Raw genomic sequence first — 26719 nt, forward strand, 5'->3', positions numbered from 1 at the left:
TAAGTCAGGTGATGCTGAGGGAATTAGATTAGAAAATGAGACACTTAAAGTAGTAAAGGAGTTTTGCTATTTGGGGAGCAAAATAACTGATGATGGTCGAAGTAGAGAGGATATAAAATGTAGACTGGCAGTGGCAAGGAAAGCGTTTCTGAAGAAGAGAAATTTGTTAAGATCGAGTATAGATTTAAGTGTCAGGAAGTCGTTTCTGAAGGTATTTGTATGGAGTGTAGCCATGTATGGAAGTGAAACATGGACGATAAATAGTTTAGACAAGAAGAGAATAGAAGCTTTCGAAATGTGGTGCTACAGAAGAATGCTGAAGATTAGATGGGTAGATCACATAACTAATGAGGAGATATTGAATAGGATTGGGGAGAAGAGAAATTTGTGGCACAACTTGACTAGAAGAAGGGATCGGTTGGTAGGACATATTCTGAGGCATCAAGGGATCACCAATTTAGTATTGGAGGGCAGTGTGGAGGGTAAAAATTGTAGAGGGAGACCAAGAGATGAATACACTAAACAGATTCAGAAGGATGTAGGTTGCAGTAGGTACTGGGAGATGAAGAAGCTTGCACAGGATAGAGTAGCATCAAACCAGTCTCAGGACTGAAGACCACTACAACAACAAGCTAAAGAACAAGTTTTTTCAGGAAAAAGCTCTGCTGGGATGCTAATATTCAGTTGTGTGACAAGAACGGACACTACAGCAAGTATACAAAACAAAGAAAATTTAAATTTGACACTATTTCCTCTTAAATAAGTTCATGTAGCGAACGAAGAAAATACCTGTGATCTCACTTGGCGGCCATCTTGTGTATAATAATTTGAGAGACAATTAAGGGAAATAAAAGCCGCAGAGAAACACTTTTTGGGTTGAAAATCTAGGACGGAATAACGACAATATTATGAAAAGTATAGAATGCTAATCATCATACAGAGGAGATGTCAAGTCAGTCAGGCATGCAAAAGGACTGCTATACATGTGAGCTTTTGGCCAAAAGGCCTTTTTCTAACATAGAAAAAACACACACACACACACACACACACACACACACACACACACACACACGACCACTGGCTCTGGCTTTAGTGGCCACACATAGTGATCGTGTGTGTGTGTGTTGTGCTTGTGGCAATGTGTGTGTTTTGTACATTAGGAGGTGGTCCTCTAGCCAGAAGCCAAAAACTCACATGTATAGCAATCTTTTTGTGTGCCTGTCTGTGCCTCAACATCTCCTCATCATTTTCATGATACTGACATTTTGGGTTGATAATTTTATGTTTCAGTTCATGTTTTATGTTCGACAAGCAGCAGCAGCAGCAGCAGCAGCAGTAGTAGTAATTGTCATGGTGGTGGGCATGGTGGCGGCAACAGCAGCAGTAGCAGCAGCAGAAATAGGGCTCTCTATAGCAAACTTGATAAACAATTATGGAAAAGGATCATGTTGTAGGTAAATGATAATACGCATACTGTTGTAGTTGAATCATCTTTATGTCTTGTGGTTTGTGATTGAACTATCATGTACATATTAATACAACAGATTAGCACAAGAGCATGAAATTAAAGCTGCACATTAGAGAGTCAAATTTAAAAGAATCTCATCCTCGGTATTTCATAAATACATATTTCTTTACAGAAAAACAAACATTAATGACAAATAGCTGGATGACACAATGTAAGCTAAATACAAGCCGTTCTACACAGAGAAAACAGCTTAGTTAATCTTCATCACTTAAAAGCTTTTTTCTTCTTAACTTTGTTATTCTTACATCATCATCAGTTGGGCGAATATGAACTGGAGGAATGAGAGCTCCTGCTACATAACGTCCCTCAGCATTTAGAAAATTAAATGTAGAGCATGCACGTTCAGTTGGAAGAACTTCCAGATTTATGCGGTGCTGCTTTACAATGTCTGCCACTCTTTTTCTAAGATTTATATCGTATGTTGCATCCCCAATTCCCAGCACAAGCAAATCTGGAATACAAAAAATGAAACAATGAATAATTCACACTGAGAAGTAAGCCTTTAATAGACTAAACCAGGAGATATAAATAACAAGATTTTAACATAAATAATAAATAAATAAAAACCTAACAAACTAAAAGCTGATTCCGCTTGTCTAATAGTACAAGTAATGCATAAACTTAACAAATGATTTGAATTAAAACCACTATGCAGTACAACAACAAAGCTCGAAATACACAGCAACATGGAACCCGTGCATTTCCTCTACTGTCCAAAAAACATTTAGCATTTGCCGGTTTACTCTCTATCAGTGCGCATTTATCTCTATCAGTGCACACACATATCAGATTATACCAATTGTGTACTCCATTCCTTCCCTTCTGTTTTCCTTCAGAAAAGTGGCAGAGAGCAATGAGAGGTTATCCTCTCCAAGACTACAATTATTGATGGGAGAGATGTGAAGGCTGCATGCTTTGTTTCAGACATCAATATAGATGGGTCCCATAGCAGAAGTGAGGGTCACGTGTAATTTCATCCATTAAGTACTGGAAGGTCTGCGCAGGATTGCACAGCCTCAGATGCATTCTAGTGAACTAAAACTTGCCAAATAGCAAACATCTACATTCATACTCCGCAAGCCACCCAACGGTGTATGGCGGAGGGCACTTTACGTGCCACTGTCATTACCTCCCTTTCCTGTTCCAGTCGCGTATGGTTCGCGGGAAGAACGACTGTCGGAAAGCCTCCGCGCGCGCTCGATTCTCTCTAATTTTACATTCGTGATCTCCTCGGGAGGTATAAGTAGGGTGAAGCAATATATTCGATACAGACTGTAAAGCTTCTGTGATCAGTGTCCAACCTCTTGGCATTTTCATCCCAGCTATCCAATGATTTGAATTTGTCCAAACTGACATTGCTGGCCCACTGTCTTCATCTGTAGGACACATCTTTGCTGTTTTGCTGAGCAAGAAGCATATTCAGACTGCAGTTTATCATCTAACAGCAAATGCCTCAGTCGAGCACTTATACCACCAATTAACAGTGTGTCTGAGAAACAGTGTTGGACAGACAGTTTATCCCTTCTCCTATCAGGTCTGTGCAACACCACCAGGGAAGATCTTCATGTTACACAGTATAACTGGTCTACAGACACACAGTCCAGTTACCTGGCAAATTCTTCACCAATACACCAAATGGTTTTATTGAGCCATAAGACCTCTTTCCACAATGATGTTCACATATTCCCTAATTCCCGTCGCAGTTCTTAGCCAAAAGAGAAGACATTTAAGAGCGATGTCAGTGACACTTTTACTATGATTTCCATTGATAGTCTTAAACCAGTTTTCTGCATCTACAATGCTGGTAACTACTAATCAGACAAGACACCAACAGTGCCCTCCTCATGATGCCACAATACTCGGCATGTTCACACACCCCTCTGCCGATCATCACTCCATCTGGACGTTGTGTGGATTTCAGAAGAAAATGCCATTAGCATTTTGGATAGGAAGTGATGATTAGTGATAAAGTTGCTCTGTTGGGCTGTTTGGCCACTGAAGACATGCAACTTCACATTCAGTGTGAGTAATAGCCGTTTACAAACTACCCTATACTGTATGTCCATTGCATGCAGTTCCCTTTGCATTGTTTGCTTGGAAACTGGCCAAGATGAACCGGCATTCACTGACAGTAGTAATTCCTGTAAAATCAAAAAGCAGTTGTCACAGGTAAGGGAGGACATTCGTCTCTGGTGCCCGATGGTTAGAATATTTTTACAACCACATTTCTTGTGCAGTGTTACATGACTTAGTGGTTTACCATTTTTGTAAAAATGTTGAACAGTCCACACTGATCCACTGAGAAATCAGGCAACATTATTCAGAATGCGGTAAAAAATATAAAAGCCACACGGCACTATTCGCTACAATATCCCACAGGTAGTTCAACCACCTAGTGGAAGGGGTATTCTTTCTCAATGTGCAACCAAACCAAGTAGCGAATAAAGAAATAAAAAAGTGTACTTGTGTAACAGTTATTTCCAGAAAAATACTTTTTCATCCACACACAAAAAATTATGTCATAAAATAATGGATATCATCATGAGAAATCGACGATTAGGCCAACCATAGACACTCAGTGGTACCTGTTGTGAAACCAGGGAAGGTTGCAGCCAAAAAAGATGCAAACTACTGTAACCAACGTGTTGTCCTTAGGCTATACTCAGTTTTGTTTGCAGGTGGTGTTCTGTATTATTTTAATAAAAACACTTTCTTTTCATTAGTGTGATAATCTTGTCATAAAGTTTAATGGTTATGTGCTATTAAGCACCATTATTTGTTTTTATATAATTTTCGCAAGAAATCTGTTCGCTTCCTGAAAATGAGTCATACCCAGTTACAGGTAAATAAATTGTTTTATTTAATACTATTTTGAGTGATTTATAATATGTCTCTAACTGATCATGCATTATCCACATAATGAAACTCAGCTAAAATGGAATATAATGAGCACAGCATAAATAAAACAGGAGGGCCACCTCTAGAGGCAGTATGTTTTGTCCAACTTAGAAGTTAAAAAAAAAAAGACATTATATGTAAATAAAGAAACAGGATGTGTAAATTTAGTCTAGCAAACACAACATAAATGTGGAGTGTTATTTTGAGCCAGAATATAGGGCGAGATAGTTATGGAGAACACTGGGAATAGTGGTGTCTACAAGAACAAGAAATGCGCAACACCATGATGATGCACAGGGCCACGCAGTGGTGGCTGACTACTTTTATCATCTGTCTGTGGCATCAATAGACATAGGTATTCAAGGGCATATTGATATCACACCACTTTTCTGTCCATTCATATCAGTATTTCAAAGCTGTAGGTGTTATCTTCTCCTTCAAGTAGCTTTCCAACTACCCCCAAAATGCTATGTGTGCCATGTTTCAGACCAAACACACAGGAAAAAATCCTTGGTAATGCCAGAAGCAAAGATGGATGCTTCATTTTTTGGTCAAGCATTCTCACTATTTTACTATGGGGACTAACATAAGAAATGATTTTCCTTACAAGCTAACTAGACAAAATTTTAGTCACTACACTAAAAGAGGACACTGGTTAGTTTTCAACACTGTAGGCAGTGTACAAGAACTGGCACCGGATGATTGTGAGGCCATCCACCACTGACTAAGTCATGGCAATGAAGTGATGTGTATAAGCCAGTCAGTTGTATGGAATCACTGCAGTACGATGGTCAATGTGTAGATGGGACACAATGTCAGAAAGGAACTATCATGTCTGGATGTGATGTGCACACAACCAAGTCATACCCGGCTCTGCAGATGAGGTCAGTAATACAGACCTGTGCAGTGGTGTTTGACTCTGAAGTACACCAGTTCACACCTTTACGGTGGATGAAATTGTCACTGCCAGTATTTGGTTGGCAAGGTGGTGGAGTGGGGGTAGTGTAAAGTCCCTAGTCGCCAGTCTTTGTACTAACTCCTGTGATTAAATTTCATGTCTCTCCAAAGCGTCTCATGAAGTCAGCAGATGTGACATTGTTGGTGTAGATCTGCCGTTGGATGGGGACATTAAGCTCAATGGGCCCCTTGGTTCTATTCTACAGGAGCAGGCTACATGGCGGCACCAGGTTTCATTCTCCCCCTTCCCTCAGTAATATACAACAAAAATGCAATACTACACTATACACACATTCATTACTCTTATCCATACTCATAAGATAAGACACAATTCTCACATATCACCAAGGAAAGGGGCTACTACTGAAATTGGTGTAACGGTAATGAATTACATATGCTAACCTGCTTCATGAATGAGTCTGTCCATACAGCAGTTCCTCAGATAAACCTTCACATACAAACAGGAAGACACGGCAGTGGACTTATGGATTTATGATATGGATACATAGGACAACTGGGGTCAACATGGCAGTAAAAGGAGAAGTCAGGCTTTGTATGTTATTTGATACAAACTGATTTTATATACAAACAAAACAAATGATGCAAAAGATACAACGGAGCATTAAAAAGTTACATACAATACATAGTTTTTTTGGCTGGTCATAAGAGTTCCAAGGCTATAGCTTTTTCATTTTTTTAAATTCCTTTGTCTGCTGCTAGTTTCAGGATTGCAGTGCTATCTCAAACACACATTCTTGTCAAAATCATCCAAGCTGTCACGCTGTAACCACAAAACAAGTAGTGAACAATGAAATAAGAAAGTACACCTAAGGCACTGCAATTTCCAGAGAAAATTCTTCATGGACCCATAGACAAAATTTTCCCTTGTGAGGTATTGGAGATCATGAGGAGTCTACATGTAGTTGTAACTGTGTGTGTGTGTGTAAAAAAATGCTAATCAGGACAGTTATGACAAACTGTATGTTGCATTAGTATCATCTGCCCAAAAAACTGGCTTGACACAATCTACACACTTATCTACCTCGTACAAGCCATTTTGTATCTCAGTAACTACGACAAACAAAATCCATTTGACGTTACTTATTGTTTCAAGCCTTGATCTCGCTCTGCAATTTTATCCCCCTCTCCCCTTCCACTCCTTCCCACAGACTCCCCCATATTACTAACTGAACTATACCTCGACACCTCAGGATGTACCCTGTCAACCTACCCTTCTCATTGTCAAGGTGTACCATAAAGCTATTTTTTCACCAGTAATATTTAGTTATTCGATCTACCCTTTTTTGTGTAGCACCACATTTGAAGTTTCAATTTTCTTATTATCTGTTGTTTGTCACCCATGTTTCACTTTCATATTAGGTTAATTGCAACCAAAGACTTTCAAAACAGCATTCCTAACGCCCAAAGTTAGATTTTTTTTGTAATGAAAGGAAAGATATTTAAGGGTTCAATGTAAACTGTCATCCTATGGTACATTTGTAATATTTTTGTTACTGAATAGTTTCATATCCCATGAATAATTAATTCATAAATGAAACAGTGTAGGTCAAACTTAATATTTCCTGGGGCCACATAAAAATGAACTTAACATGGTTTTAGGAATCCTGCACAAGCCGGTAGTTGAAATTTTTTTGTTGAAACAAGTCATATGGTGTTCTGTGCAATTTTTCTGGTATAGAGTATTCCATGATGTTTTGGGATTGTAGCCAGATGGCACTGACTTCTTGCCATGATATTTTGGCTGATAACCGTTTTGCCATCTTCAGGTGAGTGTTTTGCACTGGAGATTGCTAGTTTACATTGTTAGCTTTGTACCAAAAAATTGGGGCCATGATGTACACACAAAGCCAGCCAATACATGAGCAACCTCTGTGATGTTTAATGCCCTCTTTCTTATACTACCATGGAAATCTTGGCCTCAATGAGATCCTTCTGGGATTCAGTTACTAAGGAGATCTTATTCATGGTGATGGCAGCTTTCACCTGGATAAGATGCGGGAGCCAGTGATATCTTCAGAAATAAAACGCTTTATGACTGATGACACATCTAGCGACAGTTAATTTTCTTAATTTGACATCTGAATTTTAACTCAATGAGCATGCATTCTGACAGAGAGCGCGCGTGTAGTATCACCATTACACATGCGCCTGTGCACCACAAATGGAGCAATATTCAAAGGCAGGGATTGCTCTGTAATGGCTGCCTTCGCAAACGCATCTCGGCCTCAATTTTCGGTATAAAGATAGCGATGAAAACTAGCAACCTCCAAGACGAAAGACACACCAGAAGATGGCTGAATGGTTGTCAGCTGAAATATCGTGGGAAGAAGTTGATGTCATCTGGCTGCAATCTCAAAACTTGGCGTAATAAGTCATACAGTAATAGGAACCTTCTATAAGAAAATAGCTACCAATGTCAGTTGTAAAGTAAATATTGAAAAACCTGCAGGACATAATGATTGGGCAAAATGGAAATGGCACATCTCTATGGTGCTTCCTTCATTCATATGAACTGGAAGACACTATTAATGATAAGTGTGAACGTGTATTGGCATGAAAAATATGATAGTAGCTGCTCTAAGTAAACCAGCTGCTGAATGTGTGTTAGCTCGCAGTAACACTAAAGAAATATGTGACAAACTATGTGTGTGACCTGAATGTAGCAGAACACAGTGTTTAAATATGTTAATTCAAACTTTTTATGGGTCCAGTATGTCAACACAGAAGATATTATGTAGTATGGGTGGATTTTAAAGAAATCTACTCACAAAGCAGCAGCAGCAGGGCAAAACACAAATAAAAAATATGGGAATGTGCAAGCTTTCAGAGCCAGTAGCTTCTCTTTCTCGCAGAAAGGCTGGAGAGAAAGGAAGAAGGATGAAGGGAAAGGACTGGCAAGGTTTAGGAAATGGGGAGAGTTATAGGACAGTCCTGCAGAATCCTGGGTCAGGGGGTACTTACTGGATAGGATGAAAGGGAAAATGATTGTTGGTGCCTACACCAAATGAGACTTTAATACCTGAGAACTTAAAGGTGGAAGGTAGAGTAATAAGCAAGACTGATATTAATGGGACAAAAATAAAGTAACCAAGAGCAAGAAGAACTAGCATACTGAGGATTCTGTACAAACTTAATCATGTATGTAGACAGTTCACCATTCCAGGAATCGAAAATCTCAAAAGATTTTTGATTGTTATTAATATTGACACTGGCAAGATGTAAGTCCTGGAAATTCCAAGACAAAATCAAAATCAGTCGGCCTACAGTAGTTCCTGAGACTAGCCCAGACATACGAAAGGAAGCAAGCAGGGGACTTTAGTTTATATATGTAGAGAAAGAAGATTAAATAAAATACTTTTTATTTACTTACATAAACATGACTGCAACTAACATTTTATATTTGTGTGTAGTAATATTTTTCTGATATGCTGTTCTAATGGCAAACAGATATTTTTAACCAATATTACAATTTAACAATTTTTGATTTTTTTTCCTTTACTGGTACTGTGAAACCCTGCTTCTTGTTGAATTTCATGAGTATAGGTCAACAGGACCTATACATTTTGATGGGCAACTTTGGGAGTGTCAAAATATGTGACATAATGGCAGATGTATTAATTATTTTGAATTAGAAGCTTAAATGTTTTAGAATGCCAAAGGACCACAGAACTCAGAATGTGACATAATTTTGAAGTTGATACACCTTGTCATTGCTGAGAAAAAGGGGCCTCAACAGTCAGGCAGGCAAACAAAGAAGAAATCCTATAAGTGTTCCCACTTAGGTACAGAACCCAACATGATGCAAGCGTCAATAACAGTGTATTATATGTGGTAAATACGTGAGATGGTGAGGAAAAAAATAGATAGATTGGAAAATAAAAGATGTAGGAACATAAATGGGAGCAAAGAAAAGTTATAGTAGTTGTGTTGGCTGAAGAGCCAACACCGTGTTACTAGAGGAGGCCGAAATGCACGCATTTTACCTCACGCAGGCTAGCGTGAGGAGGGAAGAACTATACTGATGTGAGGTATGGAACATGACAAGGAATTAGAATTCAGAAAGTGGACGAAATTAGTTTGGTACTTAACTTTAATCCATTAATGATGAACGTCGCTCTTGACGGTACATGACTCACAATATTATCTGTTCAGAAGACATAGTAACTGAATATGGCGCCTTGCTAGATTGTAGCAAATGACGTAGCTGAAGGCTACGCTAAACTGTCGTCTCGGCAAATGAGAGCGTAAGTAGTCAGTGAACCATCGCTAGCAAAGTCGGCTGTCCAACTGGGGCGAGTACTTGGGAGTCTCTCTAGACTAGACCTGCCGTGTGGCGGCGCTCAGTCCGCAATCACTGATAGTGGTGACACGCGGGTCTGACGTATACTAACGGACCGCGGCCAATTTAAAGGCTACCACCTAGCAAGTGTGGTGTCTGGTGGTGACACCACAATAGTTACTGAAAAGAAATACTGAGTCCACAAAAATTAACATAAATTTATTCCAAGTGAGTGGCAAGAACTAAGCACATGGTGTAATGCCTTTTCCCACTTGCAGAGTTTTAGGGAGCTTGTGTCCAGGGGTGAATCCAGATGGTACATGTGGTGAAAAAAGCACCGATGTTACGCCTATCGTGCTATAGAGTGATTTTTTTTTCTGAGGGAGCAAAAACAACTGAGGTCATAAATGCACGTCATAACAACACTAATCCAAAAATGAGTTAAAAGCAGCAACATGTTAAGCCCAATCAACAGAAGGAAAGAGAAGAACATGGGCTTCCCCTTGGAGAACAGTCCACAAAATACGCCGTAGAGACAGGAGTGGTCCCAAACCAAAGATTAAATGTCATTCACCATATTGCTACAAAGGATAAAAAGTAAAATGCATTTGACAGCCCACAAATCATTTGCTAAAACGGCTGATAACTCAGACGGCAAACATACACTAGAACGTAAGTGGGGGAAAAAAAAAAAAAAAAAAAGGGCATTCTCTCAGGAAATGACCAACTGTCAGAGGCTGACGACAATGAGCACAAAGTGATGGGGTATCAACACTTAACAAATGATGAGGGCTAAAATACAAGCACCCAATACGCAAAATAGCTAAAATGAATTCCTCACAGTGAGAGGGCCGAGAGGAGGTCGGCTACGCTGGTGGTAGAGGTTTAATTCCCTGGCGCTTTTTTCCCATGAAGAAAAAAACAGTGGTGATGCCAAAGTGACACCAGCTGCAAACGGACAGCAACATAGATATCATCTGAAGGATTGGAAGAGCTGTCGTGACCAGAACCCACATGAACATCACAGCAGCTCCCTCAACAGTGGCCAAGTGGAAGCTTTCTTGGACCAGTTGTAGTAAGTGACGGACTGTGTACAGCACACAGAGGCTCTGACAGGCACCGAGAGAATCAGAGCATATGAAACAATTAGAAACCCTGTGCCACTGGATATACTGGGTGGCCTAATAGAGTGCAAAGAGCTCTGCTGTAAATATTGAGCAATGTCCTGGAAGCCGATGCCAAAAATGGTTTGTGCCAAAGATGAAGGCACAACAAACACCACAGTCAGTCCTAGAGTCGTCAGTGTACATGGAGGTGCTATCACTAAGTTGCATGTGAAGGTCAAGAAACTTACCACACTAGATCAAATCTGGAGTAGTTCCCTTAGGAAGCGAATGAAATCCAAGATGAATTTAGGCTGCCGCAAAAATCCAAGGTGGTGAATGGTTCACACCCATCAGGAACATGGCAGACAGTGCGAAGTGCCAAAGCAGGAGTCGAAAACGAATTCTGCGAGGTAACAGACAAAAAGGATGTGCCCCACACTGGTAGTCAAGGGAGTCATCGAAAAAGGGGTGTCCAACAGGCGGCTGGGCAAGGCAGACAAACACCATGCGTATCTACACAGGAAAACATCATGCCGGTACGACAGTGGTAATTCAACAGCTTCTGCATAGAAATGCACAACTGGGTTAGTGTAAAAGGCCCCAGGCCCCAAATGGATTCTACAATGGTAGATTGTATTAAGACAGAATAAGACGGGTGGATGGACGGGCAGATGAATAAACGAAACACCCATAGTCTAGTTTCAAACGCACAAGGGATTGGTACAAATGGAGAAGGTGGTCCGATCCGTTCCCCAGGAAATACCACTTAGGGCACGCAAAACACTTAGGGATCGGGTACAGCATGTGGCCAGGTAAAACATGTGGGAGGACCAAGAAAGTTTTCTATCAAGCATGAACCCCAGGAATTTCATAGTTTCAGTGAACAGAAGAGTCACAGGCCCAAGATGTAAAGATGGTGGAAGAAACCCACTGTGCTGCCAGAAATTCTTACAAATGGTTTTGTCAGTAGAAAAGTGAAAGCCGTTTTTGATGCTCCACGAGTAACACCAATCGAAATATCGCTGAAGACACCGCTCAAGGAGACAAGTCCATGGAGAACTGCAGTAGATCACAAAGTCATCGATGAAAAGGGAGCCACAGATGTCTGGTGGGAGACAGTGCATAACAGGGTTAATGGATACAGCAAAGAGGATGATGCTCATGACAGAGCCTTGAGGCACCCCATTCTCATGCAAAAAAGGGGTCCAACAAGGCCAAACACACATGTACCTTGAAAACTTGGGCTTTTAAAAATTCCTGAAGGAAATGGGGCAGACAGCCTCAGAAGCTCCATGGGTTAGAGTACAGAGGGTAGGAGTCTTCCAGCAGATGTCATAGGCTTTTTCCAAATAAAAAAACACGACCACAATCTGGTATTTCTTCAGAACACGATTCACGACATGAGTTAACAAAGTGACAAGATGGTCAACTGCAGAACAGCACACTCGAAATCCACAGTGTGCAGTGCTTAGCAGATTGTGAGACATGAGCCACCATACCAGCTGGCCATGAATCACACATTCCATCACCTTGCAAACACAACTGGAGAGAGAAATGGGGAAGTAGCTAGAAGGAAGGTGTTTGTCCTTACCAGCATTAGGTATAGGTATGTATCAGCATCTGGGAAACATGCAATCTTCCCAAATGCGAGTGTGAACATCGTCTGGCGGAAGATCAGGATAAACTGAGAGCACAATCTGACTCCCTCATAGTAAATGCGGCACTGAAGCATGCACGATTCTGAGAGGGGAAGGGAATTGCCTGAGCCTCCTCTGCTCGTTTCTGAGGGAGGAAGATGGAGTGAGTGTGGCACTCAAAATCTCCACAAATGGTGGCCTAAGGTGTTGGAGATAGCTAGAGGGTCCACAATGACATTATCTGCTACGGACAGGCCAGAAATCATGGAGTAGACCTTGGTCCCAGAGAGTCGACGGAGGCTGCCCCCACACAATGGAAGTGGGAGTAAAAAGAATGAGTAAGTGAAATCTGGCTAGCCTATTTAATACTGTGAAGAATGTGATGACACTGCACACACAACTGTTTATAATGAATACAGTTTGCCATCATAGGATGACAGGTAAAAAGGTAAAGAGCACATCTTTGTGTGCGAATCACATCGCAATACACTACAGTCCACCGGGGGGGGGGGGGGGGGGGGGGGGGGGGGGGGGGGGGGGGGGGCAGCGCGGTAAAGATGAAGTGCAAGGTACAGAACGTTCTGTGCCAGTAAGGATAATCTTTATAAGGTACTCTTCCTGATCATCACGACTGAGGAAATGTTGTTCGTCGAAGGCTGCCAGAGAGGAGTAAAGCCTCCAGTTCGCCTTAGAAAGCTGCCAATTGGGTTTACGCGTAGGTGGGATAGGAGTCAGAAAATGGATAGCACATGGGAAATGGTCGCTTAAGTGTGTGTCAGACAAACAGACCATTCGAGATGACAGGCAAGCTGGGCAGTGCAGAACGACAGATCCAAATGGGAATTGGTTTGCGGACAGTCTGAAAGGAACATGGGTGCTTCAGTGTTAATACAGACAAGATTGAGTTGATTGAAAAGGTCAGCCAAGAGGACACTTCTCGGGCAGGTTCTGGAAGAACCCCAACCAAGAAGGTGTGCATGAAAGAGACTGAGCAACAAAACAGGTTGAGAGAGATGACAGGTAAGCTGAAGGAAGCCTACCCTGGTGACACCGAATGATGGAGGGATGTAGACGTTGCAAAGAGAAAAGGTGAAGCAACTAAGGATAATGCAGACTGCAACAGCTTGCAGCTGAGTGTTCAGTGAGACAGTTTGGCTATGAACTTCATCCCAGATGGGATGAAGGGAAGGTCAAAGATTACCAAAAGGAAATGTGAGAGGTCAAAGCAGTCGTGAGAATGCAAAATTGTTTCTTGGAGGCAGGAAGCATGTGGATGCTGCAATTCCAAGGGCAGCCATAATTCCTCCTTGTTGGATCCAATGCTATGAACATTCCATTGGAGAAGAGACATAATGGGGAATGGAGAGGAGGAAACAAATGAAGGGTAGTCACCCCTGGTGGCTGCCGAATGCCAGCCTTCGAAAACTCTCTGCCACAGGATGCAGATGCTGGAGATCCTGTTACATGAGATCTACAGAGGCATCAGCATTCTCCCTGGGTTTGCCTGTGCATTCCAGTGCAGAAAAACAATAGGTGGTGTGCACTGGTGAAATGGGAGTCTAGCTGAGTGAGTGTATCACATGGCGACACTGTTGAAGATGATCTCAACATGGGGAAGGAGAAGACCATTTGCCTTTGTTTAATTTCTTAGGGCCTTTGCGGTTGGCAGATATAGTCTCAGATGTGTGTTGACTGGAGGGACGTAAGAAGTCTACGTAGGAACATTCCTTTTGTCATTTATGGCCTGCCGGCTGTGTAGCAGGTGATTTCGTCACCAGGGGCGAAGATCTGGTGGCTTGTTGCACAGCTGGAGGTGAAGGAGACGGGGATGCTAGCATGATACTAAGTAATTTTAGAACTGCAGTGCTGAATTGGCAGTCGCAAGTCTGCATGGCCATATGCTACATGGAGCGAGATGTAGCAAGAACGGCACTATAAGAGCCAGATAGTACAATGGGAAAGCTTTCAACTAGCCAACAACTTGCAAGGGTCAAGGTAAGGTACTTTTCCCTTCACCCGGATCCCCTGGAATGCCCTCTCATTGAGATACACAGGACATTCTTGGGATGAGGTGGCATGGTCATCATTACAATTGATACAGTGGGGAGGAGGCAGGCAATTGCCCTCGTGAGTACAACTGCCAGGAGTAACACATTTGGCCACGTTTTCATAGGACACGGGAGTGTGTTTGTAACGTTGACACTGGTAGCAACACATAAGGTTTGGAATGTACAATCAGACTGTGATGACTTCGTAGCCTGCTTTGGTCTTCGATGGAAGCACTACTTGATCAAACATGAGAAAAAGAGTACATGTTGGCACTAACGTTGCATCAAACATATTCATTACCAGATGGACTGCAGTGACGGCTTGGATTTCTCCCTCAGTCAGACCATCAAGCAGCCGAGTGTAAATAACATTACATGAAGAATTCAGCGACAGGCCTCGACACAAACAGGATAGCTGTGGGGGAGTGAAAATGTGTGCAGCTGTTGGGAATGAAAATCACAATTTGCCTCCGGAAGCAAAGTTCCATTACATAAACAAGAACAGGATTTCACAGTGCCTGCAATTGCATGAACACCTTTTTGAATAATAAGCAGTTTAACTGTAGCAAAGGTCTGATCTTCTTCAGTATGTGATAGGCTGAGGTACCGAGGTGTGATAGGCTGAGGTACCGAGGCGCAGCTGGGAGTGTCTTTGAATCATTAGCCTCATTCCATTTATGTTTAGTGGATGCAGAGTGAGAAAGTGATTGGTTCACTGCAAAAAAATTCCCCATGGTTCCCAGTATCTCCAATGGAGCACTCCTGCCAACTCAGGGTCTCCTCAGAGGGGGCTCACCTACCTCAGGCGACTGTTCACACTTCTGGTCTTACACCTCCCACCAAACTCCTGACAGAGGGACCTACTGGCAATTTGGGAAGGTCACAGCTCATGCTATCACCCCTCCCTGGGCCTGGCCTGTACCAGCGGTATGTGCGAACCCTACCTGCCTGTCCCCGCTGGCCTTCACAAGTGCACAAGGAAGAAGAAGAAATAAAGAGAAACCCCAAATGCTGAAGCGGAGAAATGGTATAAGATGAAGGCAGGGGAGAAGGAACACATAGAGGATAGATATGCAGCATGGAACGGGGAGAGCTGCTTACGTTTGGGGTACCATGGTAGCCAAGCACAAACTCACCAAAGAGTGGTAACCCTATGGGGAGGGTTTTAAAGTGCACTCTGAATCAAGATGTAGTGTGTTATCAGTATGCACCCTCCATGCGCATTCATCCTAACTGATACCTTGGTGGTAATCATACCAATGTAGAAGGCCAAACAGTGTTTACGTAGCGGCTAGTACACAACTGGTCATTTCATAAGTGGCTCTTCATTTGGTACTACACGTTTTGCGAGTTACATGGCTGGTAGTAGGAGGATGTATCGGGCAAGTCTTACAGTGGGACAATTGCGGGAGTAGGAGCCATAGGGTAGGGGAATGGGTGCAGGAGCATACGGTCTGAGAAGGATAGTTTGGAGATTTGTGGGAAGGGGAGGGGGGGGGCGGGGGTGTAGGTTTGCTACTCTAGGTTTAGCAGGCAAAATATCAGACACATTGGACCTCATACCAGGGCATGATTTTAGAAAGTCACAGCCTTGTCAAAGTAGCTGATTAATACTTTCAAGGCCGGCACAATACTAGGCAACAAGAGATGTACTCTGAAGTTTTGTTTGTAGGGATCAGCAGTATTAGGACTGGACATAATGGCCTGAAAAATCTGCTATTGAACTAGCCTGTGGAATAATATGACGTACAATGAACGCTAAAGTGAGAATCATGGCGTATTGCTGTAAAGAGTTTGCATGTGAGCAAATACGTTTGCCTCTAATCCCAAGGTTGTAGGGAGGCAATGTTTGACACAAAAAGAATGGTAACTGTTACAGTGTCAGTACAGTTGTTTGTTTGTAGTTTTAACGTGGACAGAAATGTGTAGCTGACCTTCAGTGAGGATGTTGTCAACAGCTTGAGATTCAGAATAGGATTATGTGAAATTTAATTGTGAGAGTGTATTTAAAGATTCCAAAAGCTTCAGCAGGTCAGCCTTACCATGAGTCCTTATGGCAAATATATCATCAGTGTATTAAGACCAAACCAGAGGCTGAAGGCTTATGGATTCCAGGAAATCCTGTCCCACTCCAGCTCTCTAAATACCACACTATCAGCCACCACTCCTGTCCTACACACCGACTGTGTCCAACCTTCTTAACATCCCCCACCTTCACCACTGCTACCCAGAGCAATGGAAACTCAGGAGCACAAGTAGATTCAACTGTATAGTGTTCTCAACCTCCAACCTAAGCCACCCCCTCCCCCCAAATTATCCAAGGGTCTCACTTTTAGCCCTAAATCTGCCGTTAATCGTGCTGCTTTGATTAAGGACCTACTGTCCTTAATACAAAAAGTATCACTTTGCAATCCAATCTCAGAACCTCTGCAAAAGCAAACCTGACATTGAGCCCTGGCTTGAACAGCTTTGACCAAGAATCCAACTTGATCCCCCACCGCTACCTCAAAATCACCCCTTAAAGGATTTCCAAGAATTCATAAAATCTCAAACTGGTCGACCTCCCTTTCTCAGGTACCTACATCATTACCCTAACCCGTCCTCTGTAGATTTCCATGTGCTTCATTCCCTAAAAACTGATGATTCCATCATTATCCTCCGAGCGGACAAGGGATCTACCGTGCCATCATGATCCTGTCCCTGTGGTACAAACTGACCTGCAGTCCCTCATTAAAACCACAGGCCCCTTACGAGGATTAGCACGTCGATCCATAGAACTTCTTATCCCACCCAAAACACACACTCACCTTTTACCTTCTTCCTAAGATCCACACACTGAATCCCCCTGGCCATCCCATACTTGGTGACTTCAAAGCACCCACTGATATATCCCTATCTTAGTTGATCAACACCTGCAACTTACAGTACAAAGACTCCCCTCCTATGTTAAAGACACCAACCATTTCCTAAATCACCTGAAATTTGTGCCTTTCCCAATTTCACCACACTAGTTACCATTGATGCCATCTCCCCCTACACCAACATTTCCCCATGTGCATGATCTGTCTACTGCTGAACACTGCTTTATCCAGCACCCCCCCCCTCCCCCCCCCCCCCCCCCTGATTCCTAACCTATGACATCTTTCCTACTCGCCTTAGTAAACTTTATACTTGCGAACAATTACTTCACCTTTGAGCAGCAGACTTACAAATAGATCAGGGGTATAGCCATGGGAACCAAGATGGATCCTTCTTATGCCAACCTTTCAATAGGCTGTCTGGAGAAGGCTTCCCTGGGATCTGCAAGCCATCAGCCTCTGGTTTGGTTTTAGATACAGTGATGTCACCTTTCCCATATGGAGTCATGGTGAGGCTGACCAGCTGAAGTATGTGAAATCTCAAAATATAGTCTCCCAATTAAATTTCACATTGCCCCATTTCAAATCTCTCTCACTTTCCTTGATGTTGCTACACACTTCTGTTCACACTAAAGCTAGACACAAACAACAGTAGTAACAGTTTGACAGTTGTCATGCTTCACTCTTCTCACCTAAGCCTTCACTGCACATATTATTCCACTGGCCTAGTTCAAAAGCAGATTTTTTGGACTATCATATCCAGTCCTAGTACTGCTGACCTCTCCAAAAAAACTTATGAGCACACAGTGCTAGTAATGAATGTAGTAATCAGCTCCTTTGACAAGACTATGACTTCCTAAAATCATATGCTGAAATGACATCCATTCTGTCTGACATTCTGCCCACCACAGCTAGAACAGCTTTTTGTCCCCCCCCCCCCTCCCCTCCTGCCACCAATCTCTGCAATATCCTGCTCAAATCCTATGTTCCTTCTGCACCCATTTCCCTACTCTATGGCTCCTACCTCTGCAATTGTCCCTGTTGTAAGATTTGCCTCATACATCCTCTTGCTACCATCTGTACCAGCCTTATAACACACAAAATGTATACTACCAAATGAGGAGCAGCCTGTGAAACAACATCAACATGTTGTGTAATAGCTGTTATACAAACACTGTTTGACCTTCTACATTGGTATGACTACCATCCACTTAGTTAGGATGAATGGGCTTAGAGGATATACAGGGTGTTACAAAAAGGTACGGCCAAACTTTCAGGAAACATTCCTCACACACAAAGAAAGAAAATATGTTATGAGGACATGTGTCCAGAAATGCTTACTTTCCATGTTAGAGCTCATTTTATTACTTTTCTTCAAATCACATTAATAATGGAATGGAAACACACAGCAACAGAACATACCAGCATGACTTCAAACACTTTGTTATAGGAAATGTTCAAAATGTCCTCCATTAGCGAGGATACGTGCATCCACCCTCCGTCGCATGGAATCCCTGATGCACTGATGCAGCCCTGGAGAATGGCGTATTTTATCACAGCTGTCCACAATACGAGCATGAAGAGTCTCTACATTTGGTACCGGGGTTGCGTAGACAAGAGCTTTCAAATGCCCCCATAAATGAAAGTCAAGAGGGTTGAGGTCAGGAGAGCATGGAGGGCATGGAATTGGTCCGCCTCTACCAATCCATCGGTCACCGAATCTGTTGTTGAGAAGCGTACGAACACTTCGACTGAAATGTGCAGCAGCTCCATCGTGCATGAACCACATGTTGTGTCGTACTTGTAAAGGCACATGTTTTAGCAGCACAGGTACAGTATCTCGTACGAAATCATGATAACGTGCTCCATTGAGTGTAGGTGGAAGAACATGAGGCCCAATCAAGATATCACCAACTATGCCTGCCCAAACGTTCACAGAAAATCTGTGTTGATGACGTGATTGCACAATTGCATGTGGATTCTCGTCAGCCCACACGTGTTGATTGTGAAAATTTACAATTTGATCACATTGGAATGAAGCCTCATCCGTAAAGAGAACATTTGCACTGAAATGAGGACTGACACATTGCTGGATGAACCTTTCGCAGAAGTGTACCCACAGAGGCCAATCAGCTGCTGATAGTGCCTGCACACGCCATACATGGTACGGAAACAACTGGTTCTCCCGTAGCACTCTCCATACAGTGACGTGGTCAACGTTACCTTGTACAGCAGCAACTTCTCTGACGCTGACATTAGGGTTATCGTCAACTGCACGAAGAATTGCCTCGTCCATTGCAGGTGTCGTCGTCATTCTAGGTCTTCCCCCGTTTGCGAGTCATAGGCTGGAATGTTCCGTGCTCCCTAAGACGCCGATTAATTGCTTCGAACGTCTTCCTGTCGGGACACCTTCGTTCTGGAAATCTGTCTCGATAGAAACGTACCGCGCCACGGTTATTGCCCCGTACTACATACATCAAATGGGCATCTGCCAACTCCGCATTTGTAAACATTGCACTGACTGCAAAACCACGTTCGTGATGAACACTAACCCTTTGATGCTACGTACTGATGTGCTTGATGCTAGTATTGTAGAGCAATGTGTTGCATGTCAACACAAGCACCGAAGTCAACGTTACCTTCCTTCAATTGAGCCAACTGGCGGTGAATTGAGGAAGTACAGCACATACCGACGAAACTAAAATGAGCTCTAACATGGAAATTAAGCGTTTCTGGACACATGTCCACATAACATCTTTTCTTTATTTGTGTGTGAGGAATGTTTCCTGAAAGTTTGGCCGTACCTTTTTGTAACACCCTGTATACGGGTAACACACAATATCCTGTTGGTGTTTAGATTCTCTCTCTGGACACCAGTTTCTCAGAACTCTACAGGCGGGAAGTGGCGTTACAACATGTGCTTGGTTCTCGTCACCCATCTGCCCCAAATTTATGTTAATTTCTGTGATATCAACATTTCTTTTCAGTAATTATAACTTTTCTCCACTCTCGTTATTTTTCTAAACCTTTTATTTTACAAACTGCCTATTTTTTCCCACCCCCTCACCTGTCTTCCGTGTGTAATACACTTAGCTTTCGAATCTTATTGGCTTTTGCACCACGTTGTTTCAGTAATCTATGGCTTAGTTATTAGCCTCTCTCCCTGCTTTAAGTTCTCAGGTATTCAAATCTCTTCTGGCACAGGCACCAACAATCAATCTTTCCCTCTCAATCTGTCCAGTATGTCTCCCCTGACCCAGGATTGTTGGCGACTTTTCTGAAGTCTCACCATTTCCTGAACCATATCAATCCTCCTTCATCCCTCTTCCTTTCCCTTCAGTCCTTTTGCCAGGATGAGCAGCTACTGGCTTCAAAAGCTTGGGTGTTCCCATATCTTTTATATGTGTTCTCTCCTGCCACCACTTGGCGAGTAGATTTTTTTATCTATACATACTACATTATATTTTCAAACACTGATTATCATCATTAAAACAGATAATATAAGAAGTAAAAATATTTAATAACACACCTAGCATCCTCAGAGCTGTAGTGTTACAGCAACATTAAGTGCCAAAACTAATATATGCAATATTTAAATAAAGTATGGGAAAGGTAACTACTTACCTACAGAGGACTGGTGTGTGGCACACATTAACACTAGCTTTCGAGCTCTTGCTTCTTTTCTAGCTAGAGAACACACATTCTCACACCCAACTACACAGACACCCAAACATATACAACATTACAAATGTGGACATTCGCATTTGGGTGTCTGCAAGTGCGTATTCTTACTAGAAAAAGAGCAAGAGCTCAAAAGCTAATGTTAACTGTTTCCTGTTAAATGTTTCTGTGCACAATGCACCAGTCTTATATAGGTAAGTGGCTGCCTCTCTCCTATATTTCATACTTTTTCATCCAGGAATTTCCATTATTGTTATATGACAATATTTTTTACTTTGATACAGCTTTTTGATGTTACTATTAATGCCAAATTTTTTTATAGCAATGTGTCCGAGAATCTGTGTTGCAAATGGCATTTTGTATTTGATGTCAACATGTAGCTAAAAAGGATAAATTGTGCCTAGAGAAAAAAAATCACATTATTTGGACCTGGTATCTTGTGCCCGGTTTAGTTCTGTTTATTTACAGTGTTGTCCAGTATGGGTAACACACCTATGAAAACTGTTGCTACTTCTCAACACAAACAAATATCAGTTGTTGAAAGCACAACAATGCTAAAAGAAGAAAATGAGACAAAGATAGTTTCAGAAAAAGTACTGTCAAAGTTTTGGCAAAGGCAAATGTTCTACTCGAATAGCTTGGAAATCATGCCTACGGCATATATTGGTGGATTCTTGAATAAAGATTTACCACACAAGAGGACTTTGTGCAAGAAATATCAGTCAGACTGGAGGTTAGGGTGTATATTACAAATAATGGGAGAAACAGCCCTGTGACCTAGTACGCACACTCTTATGTGCAGAATGTGTGTTTCTTAAAAACAACATGAATATCACACTATTTGTAGCCCTCAAGTTGTGAAGTGAACTGCAACTCAGTTCTTCTGTTCACTGTTGTTTGTGGTCATTCTCGAATTTTGAAGGAGGCATTATCTGAGGGATAAGTCTACAATTAAAATGCATTTCTTGTGCACAAGAATACCACATTATTTTTCAGAAACATGTCAGAGCCCTGAGCTTTTTTACATCAGCATCCACAAAAGGAGAATTCTAGAAATGAGTTGCATAGAACGTAAGTAGTCCACGTTTCCTACTAGTATGAACCTTTTCACAACTTTTGTCTCATACAAGTCATACAGTGCAATGCAATTTGTCAAATTTTCCATTAAGCTCTGTGAAGTTCTGATGCACTGTTACAGAGAACATAAAATGAGTACTCTAGAACTGCAAATGGCATACGGAACACGTACCATAAAAAACAAGGTGGTTTCATTTCCTGATGCCAGTCACAATTTTTTCCCAATTTACTTTATACACAAGACATTTGGTAAAGTAAGTCCCATACTCAAGTTCATTTTCTTGTAGCACTATAACATCCTAAGTGGGATACTTGCTGTGTTTGAAGAGTTGCATCATTGTGGTGACTGTTGTAATACAACTACATGAAAATTTTATCATGCCTCTTGTCCTACTGGTATGTCAAAAAGTGAAATTAACTGGACTAACAGAATTTTGTATATCCTCTTACGCAGACACTCACACCTTGCACACAATTCACTTACAAATTATATTAGCACCATTTTTTTCACATTTGATACCATTTCACTCATAAAATATCAGTTCTGTTTTCTTCTAAAAAAAACTGATGAAACAGTAGCAATCAATGAAGTAATTGCCAAGTACAATATGTAAAATACCTTGTAAATATTAAGAATTCATGTGTGTTTAAATCTATAGGTCAAATCAAATTAGTTAATTTATGTAAACTTTGAAGCTAATTTCATCCAAAAGAGATGTTACCATTGTCATGTCCCTAGTCATTACAACAACAGCAAAATCATAAGAAAACGAAAGCTCACCTATTTTTGGTTCAAGAAGGAAAAACAAGCAAAGGGAATCTTCATTTATTTCATCTGGGCCTGACACATTCCAGCTGAGAACAGATTTTGGAAAGATTGCCATAGGTCCCACTATGAACAACCCGTTATTGAGTCTAAATCCCATCTGAAACATATTTTTTAAATATAATTATTCATCTTGAAATGGAGGAAGACAGACATGTGCAAACTGCAAAAATTTCACAAAAGCCAAAGTTCCATAAAATATTTGCGGCGATTCTACCACCACTATGTGGAAACTGTATTAGTGACTTGTGTGATGATATGATAATGATGTAAAATTGATTTCCTGCCTGAACACTGATAAATATCAAAAATTAAATTCTGTGAAACAGGAAAATTCATCAGAATCAGCAGCTACAAAACCACATTACTGCCTAAACACTTAGTAAGTGATACATATTTTCAACATAATACACCCTAATCACAATTCATATCACTTACACATTATATTTGAAAACCACACAGCCAATGTTACACATATTTCATCACCTTTACAAGTTTCATTAACCTATGAATTAAAATGTCTCAAGGATATTAAAACACTACATGTGCATTACAATGAACGGTGTTCATCTATTGTTCTTCAAAACAAACACTAGCTTCAAGTTGAATTACAGTCTTTGAACAGCACAGCGGTATGCATTACAGAACATTGGCATGTAGGTATTGAACTATGGCATATGCTGGTAGTCCTTTTGTCACATGACTGTGCAAGTTAGCACTGACCATAATGGGTTGGGGATCGTGTATTTATGTAAGAGATGGCACACATTTTAAAGCTACAGAAGACCTTATAACATTTCGTGAAGATAATTTGAATTGGCACCTCTCAAACTAATAAAGCTACACATCTCTAAATAGATAGTCATTCTATGAGTGTGCCACTAACCTTGTGGAAAAGTGGACACTTTCAACACATTAACCGAAGTCTTGGAAAGTTCAAACCCCAAAACTAACATAATAAAATGTGGAGACATGGATATTAACACAGGTGTTGTAGGTTAAATTAGTACTAACTTCCTAAATGTTCCTAACACTTCTGGCACAACACAACTGATAAAAAGAAAAGAGAAAATGTTGTCTTTGCTGTGAGTCCAGGCATTGCAACAATGTATGTTCTTTCTTCCATAACCTCATCATCTACTCTCACATTCTCTTCACCTCGACCTTCTCAACTCAACAGCAGACCTCCTTGGATATCAATCTTCACCTCTCAGATTGTCCCACGTCACTACTAACAGTACCTCCAGCTCGACAGCGGTCATGTCTTCCACGTCAAAAACTCTCTTCCTTATAGCACTGCCAACCATGGATTCCACATCTGCAGTGGAAAGCAGGAGTTGTTAAAACACTGACAACCTTGCCAGAGCAGTTACTGACAGACAATAATCCTATCCGCCTCATCCATAGAAAGTACTCCCTTGTAATCTCCTTCTCTGATGCTGATAAATAAGTTAATCAGCCACTGACCAGCACTCCTCTCGCCACCCAGTATCACCCTGGCCTCAAAAATGTCAACCCCTTTCTCAGGGCTTCAGCTGCCTCTCGTCGAGCTCTGAGATGAGGTGTACATACCCAAAATCCTATTCATGTCACCCAAAGTAGTGTTCAACCTACAGAATATCCCTGTCCGTCTCTATTCCAATCCTGCAACCCCATGGGTCATTCCCTCATGGTTGATGGGGGTGCAAGACCTATCACATACAACCTCCACCCCCCCCCCCCCCCCTTTCCACATTCCAGTCACAGGCTTCTTGTACAGCATTCTACATGAGCCTGACTTGTAACTAACTGTCTTCTCACATGAGTGCCTGGTCAGAAACTGCATAATTGACCATCCAGTTGCCAATCATAATGCACACCATGACACAAATGACCTCAACAGCTGCTTCACTATGCGAACCATTTGGATACACCCTGCCAGCTCAAGTTTCTGTGAACCATGCTGATGGGAATTGTCTACATAGCATATCTTGCACTCTCACAATTCCTCTGGCCTAAACCTCTGCTAACCTGTTTCCCACTAGCTCAATGTATCTTCTTCCCTCTCTCGTCTGTTACTGCCCAAATCATTCCTACCCTGTCCAGATCATATACTACTGCCTTCTTGCACTGCTCTTCATCTCCTTGTCCCCACCCACATGGGCAATCTCTCTCTGCTCCCTTTGTGATCCCTCTGTCTTTCTGTCTCCCTCTTCTTTCCTTCCCCACCTCCCTATCTCCCTCTTGTATGGTCTACCATCTAATCTCCACGCACCTCGTCATCAAGCCACTAAGTCGTGCGTCAAAAGACCTGCCTCACTTTATTCCACTACCTCCTCCTTGCTTCCTGCATCCTCCCTGTCCCCTCCCCATTTCCATCATCTCAGGCAACTGCTCTCAATAATCTACAATTAGTCATTAGTCTCGCCATAGCTGCAGGAGCGTGTGGCTAGGCATCTGTACTTTTTTTAAAAAAAAGGCCAGAGCTTGAAAGCTGAAGAATATTGCTACCTATTATGTTCGTCTATGTGCCACACATAAGCCCACTATAGGTGTGTGGTTGCCTTTCCCTTATTTATTAATATGTTCAGGAGGAAAGTTACTACTCATCATATAGCGGAGATACTGAGTTGCAGATAGGCACACCAAAAAGACTTTAACAATTAAAGCTTTCAGCCATTGGCCTTCACCACCACCACCACCACCACCACCACCACCACCACCAACAACACCACACACACACACACACACACACACACACACACACACACACACACACACACACACACACGACTGCAGTCTCAGGCAACTGAAACCACACTGCCATCTCTGCTATATGGTGAGTAGCAACTTTCCTTCTCATTATTTTGTTACATTCCATCCTGGATTTTCCACTGTTTGATATCTGCCTGACAGCTTTTCTTTGATCCTAACCCAGTGCTGTTTTCCTTCATTATTATTTTCTTTTGCATCACTATACTCAATGTCCATCCTTCTTTCTCTTATTTCCTGTGTTTCTCTTGTTGCCTTGCAAACCTTCATTCTCCACACCCACGACATTACCAATCGGCAGTGTAGTTCAGTTGCCTGAGACTGCAGTCATGTGGGTGAGTTGCGTTTGCATGTGTGTGTATTGTTGATGATGGCTAGTGGCCAAAAGCTTTAATTACAGAAGTCTTTTTGTTGTGCCTATCTGCGACTCAGTACCTCTGCTATATGGAGAGTAGCAGCTTTCCTTCTCAATATTGTTACATTCCATCCTGGCTTTTCCATTGTTTGATTTTATTAATACGTCCATATGAGTTAATGAGTGCTGCTCCTGTCATGTGACTAAATTAACACTGGTTGACAGAGATACAGTAATAGTAGATATAGGTGACAATGAATTGGCAGACTACATTGCAGAAAGCACTTTTGTTGTGGTGGAAACTGCATCTTTGTTAAGATAGGAACAGGATCCAAGTCTATAAGCAACTTAAGCTACTAACTACAGAAAAAAGATTTGAAAACATCAGCATTCACAATAACTGTAGTATACCTATACAGATCCGATGAAGATGTAAATAAAAAATTCTCCAAGACCTAGAAAATACAATAACTGCAAAAAATATGCAAACTTTACTCAGTTTTTGCTGATTTCAGTATAAACTTTGCAAATCAGATAATAGAAGAACTGAAATAATAAATCCAGTTACTTTCATGTAACCTAGAAATTACAATATATTCCCCTACATGAGAAACTTCCTGTACACAGCCCACTGTCAATCAAATAATAGTCAATGACAATCAGAAGCAACACAAATTAAAAATATTTAGAACAGGAA

At 41.6% G+C, this 26719-nt stretch overlaps 1 protein-coding gene across 1 annotated transcript in view; it reads right to left on the reverse strand.

The window, feature by feature from the left end:
• Positions 1-1474: 1474 nt before the first annotated feature.
• The window catches only part of LOC126419010 (NADH dehydrogenase [ubiquinone] 1 alpha subcomplex assembly factor 3), a 30118-nt gene continuing 4873 nt past the window's right edge, over positions 1475-26719 (reverse strand). The window contains exons 3-4 of the mRNA XM_050086062.1: positions 22872-23016; positions 1475-1979 (exon numbers count right to left, since the gene is read on the reverse strand). Coding sequence (XP_049942019.1) covers positions 1723-1979; positions 22872-23016 — 402 coding nt within the window. The 3' untranslated portion in view covers positions 1475-1722. The remainder of the gene's footprint in view (positions 1980-22871; positions 23017-26719) is intronic.

Source organism: Schistocerca serialis, chromosome 9 (assembly GCF_023864345.2).
Source record: "Schistocerca serialis cubense isolate TAMUIC-IGC-003099 chromosome 9, iqSchSeri2.2, whole genome shotgun sequence".
In the NCBI taxonomy this organism is placed as follows: domain Eukaryota; kingdom Metazoa; phylum Arthropoda; class Insecta; order Orthoptera; family Acrididae; genus Schistocerca; species Schistocerca serialis.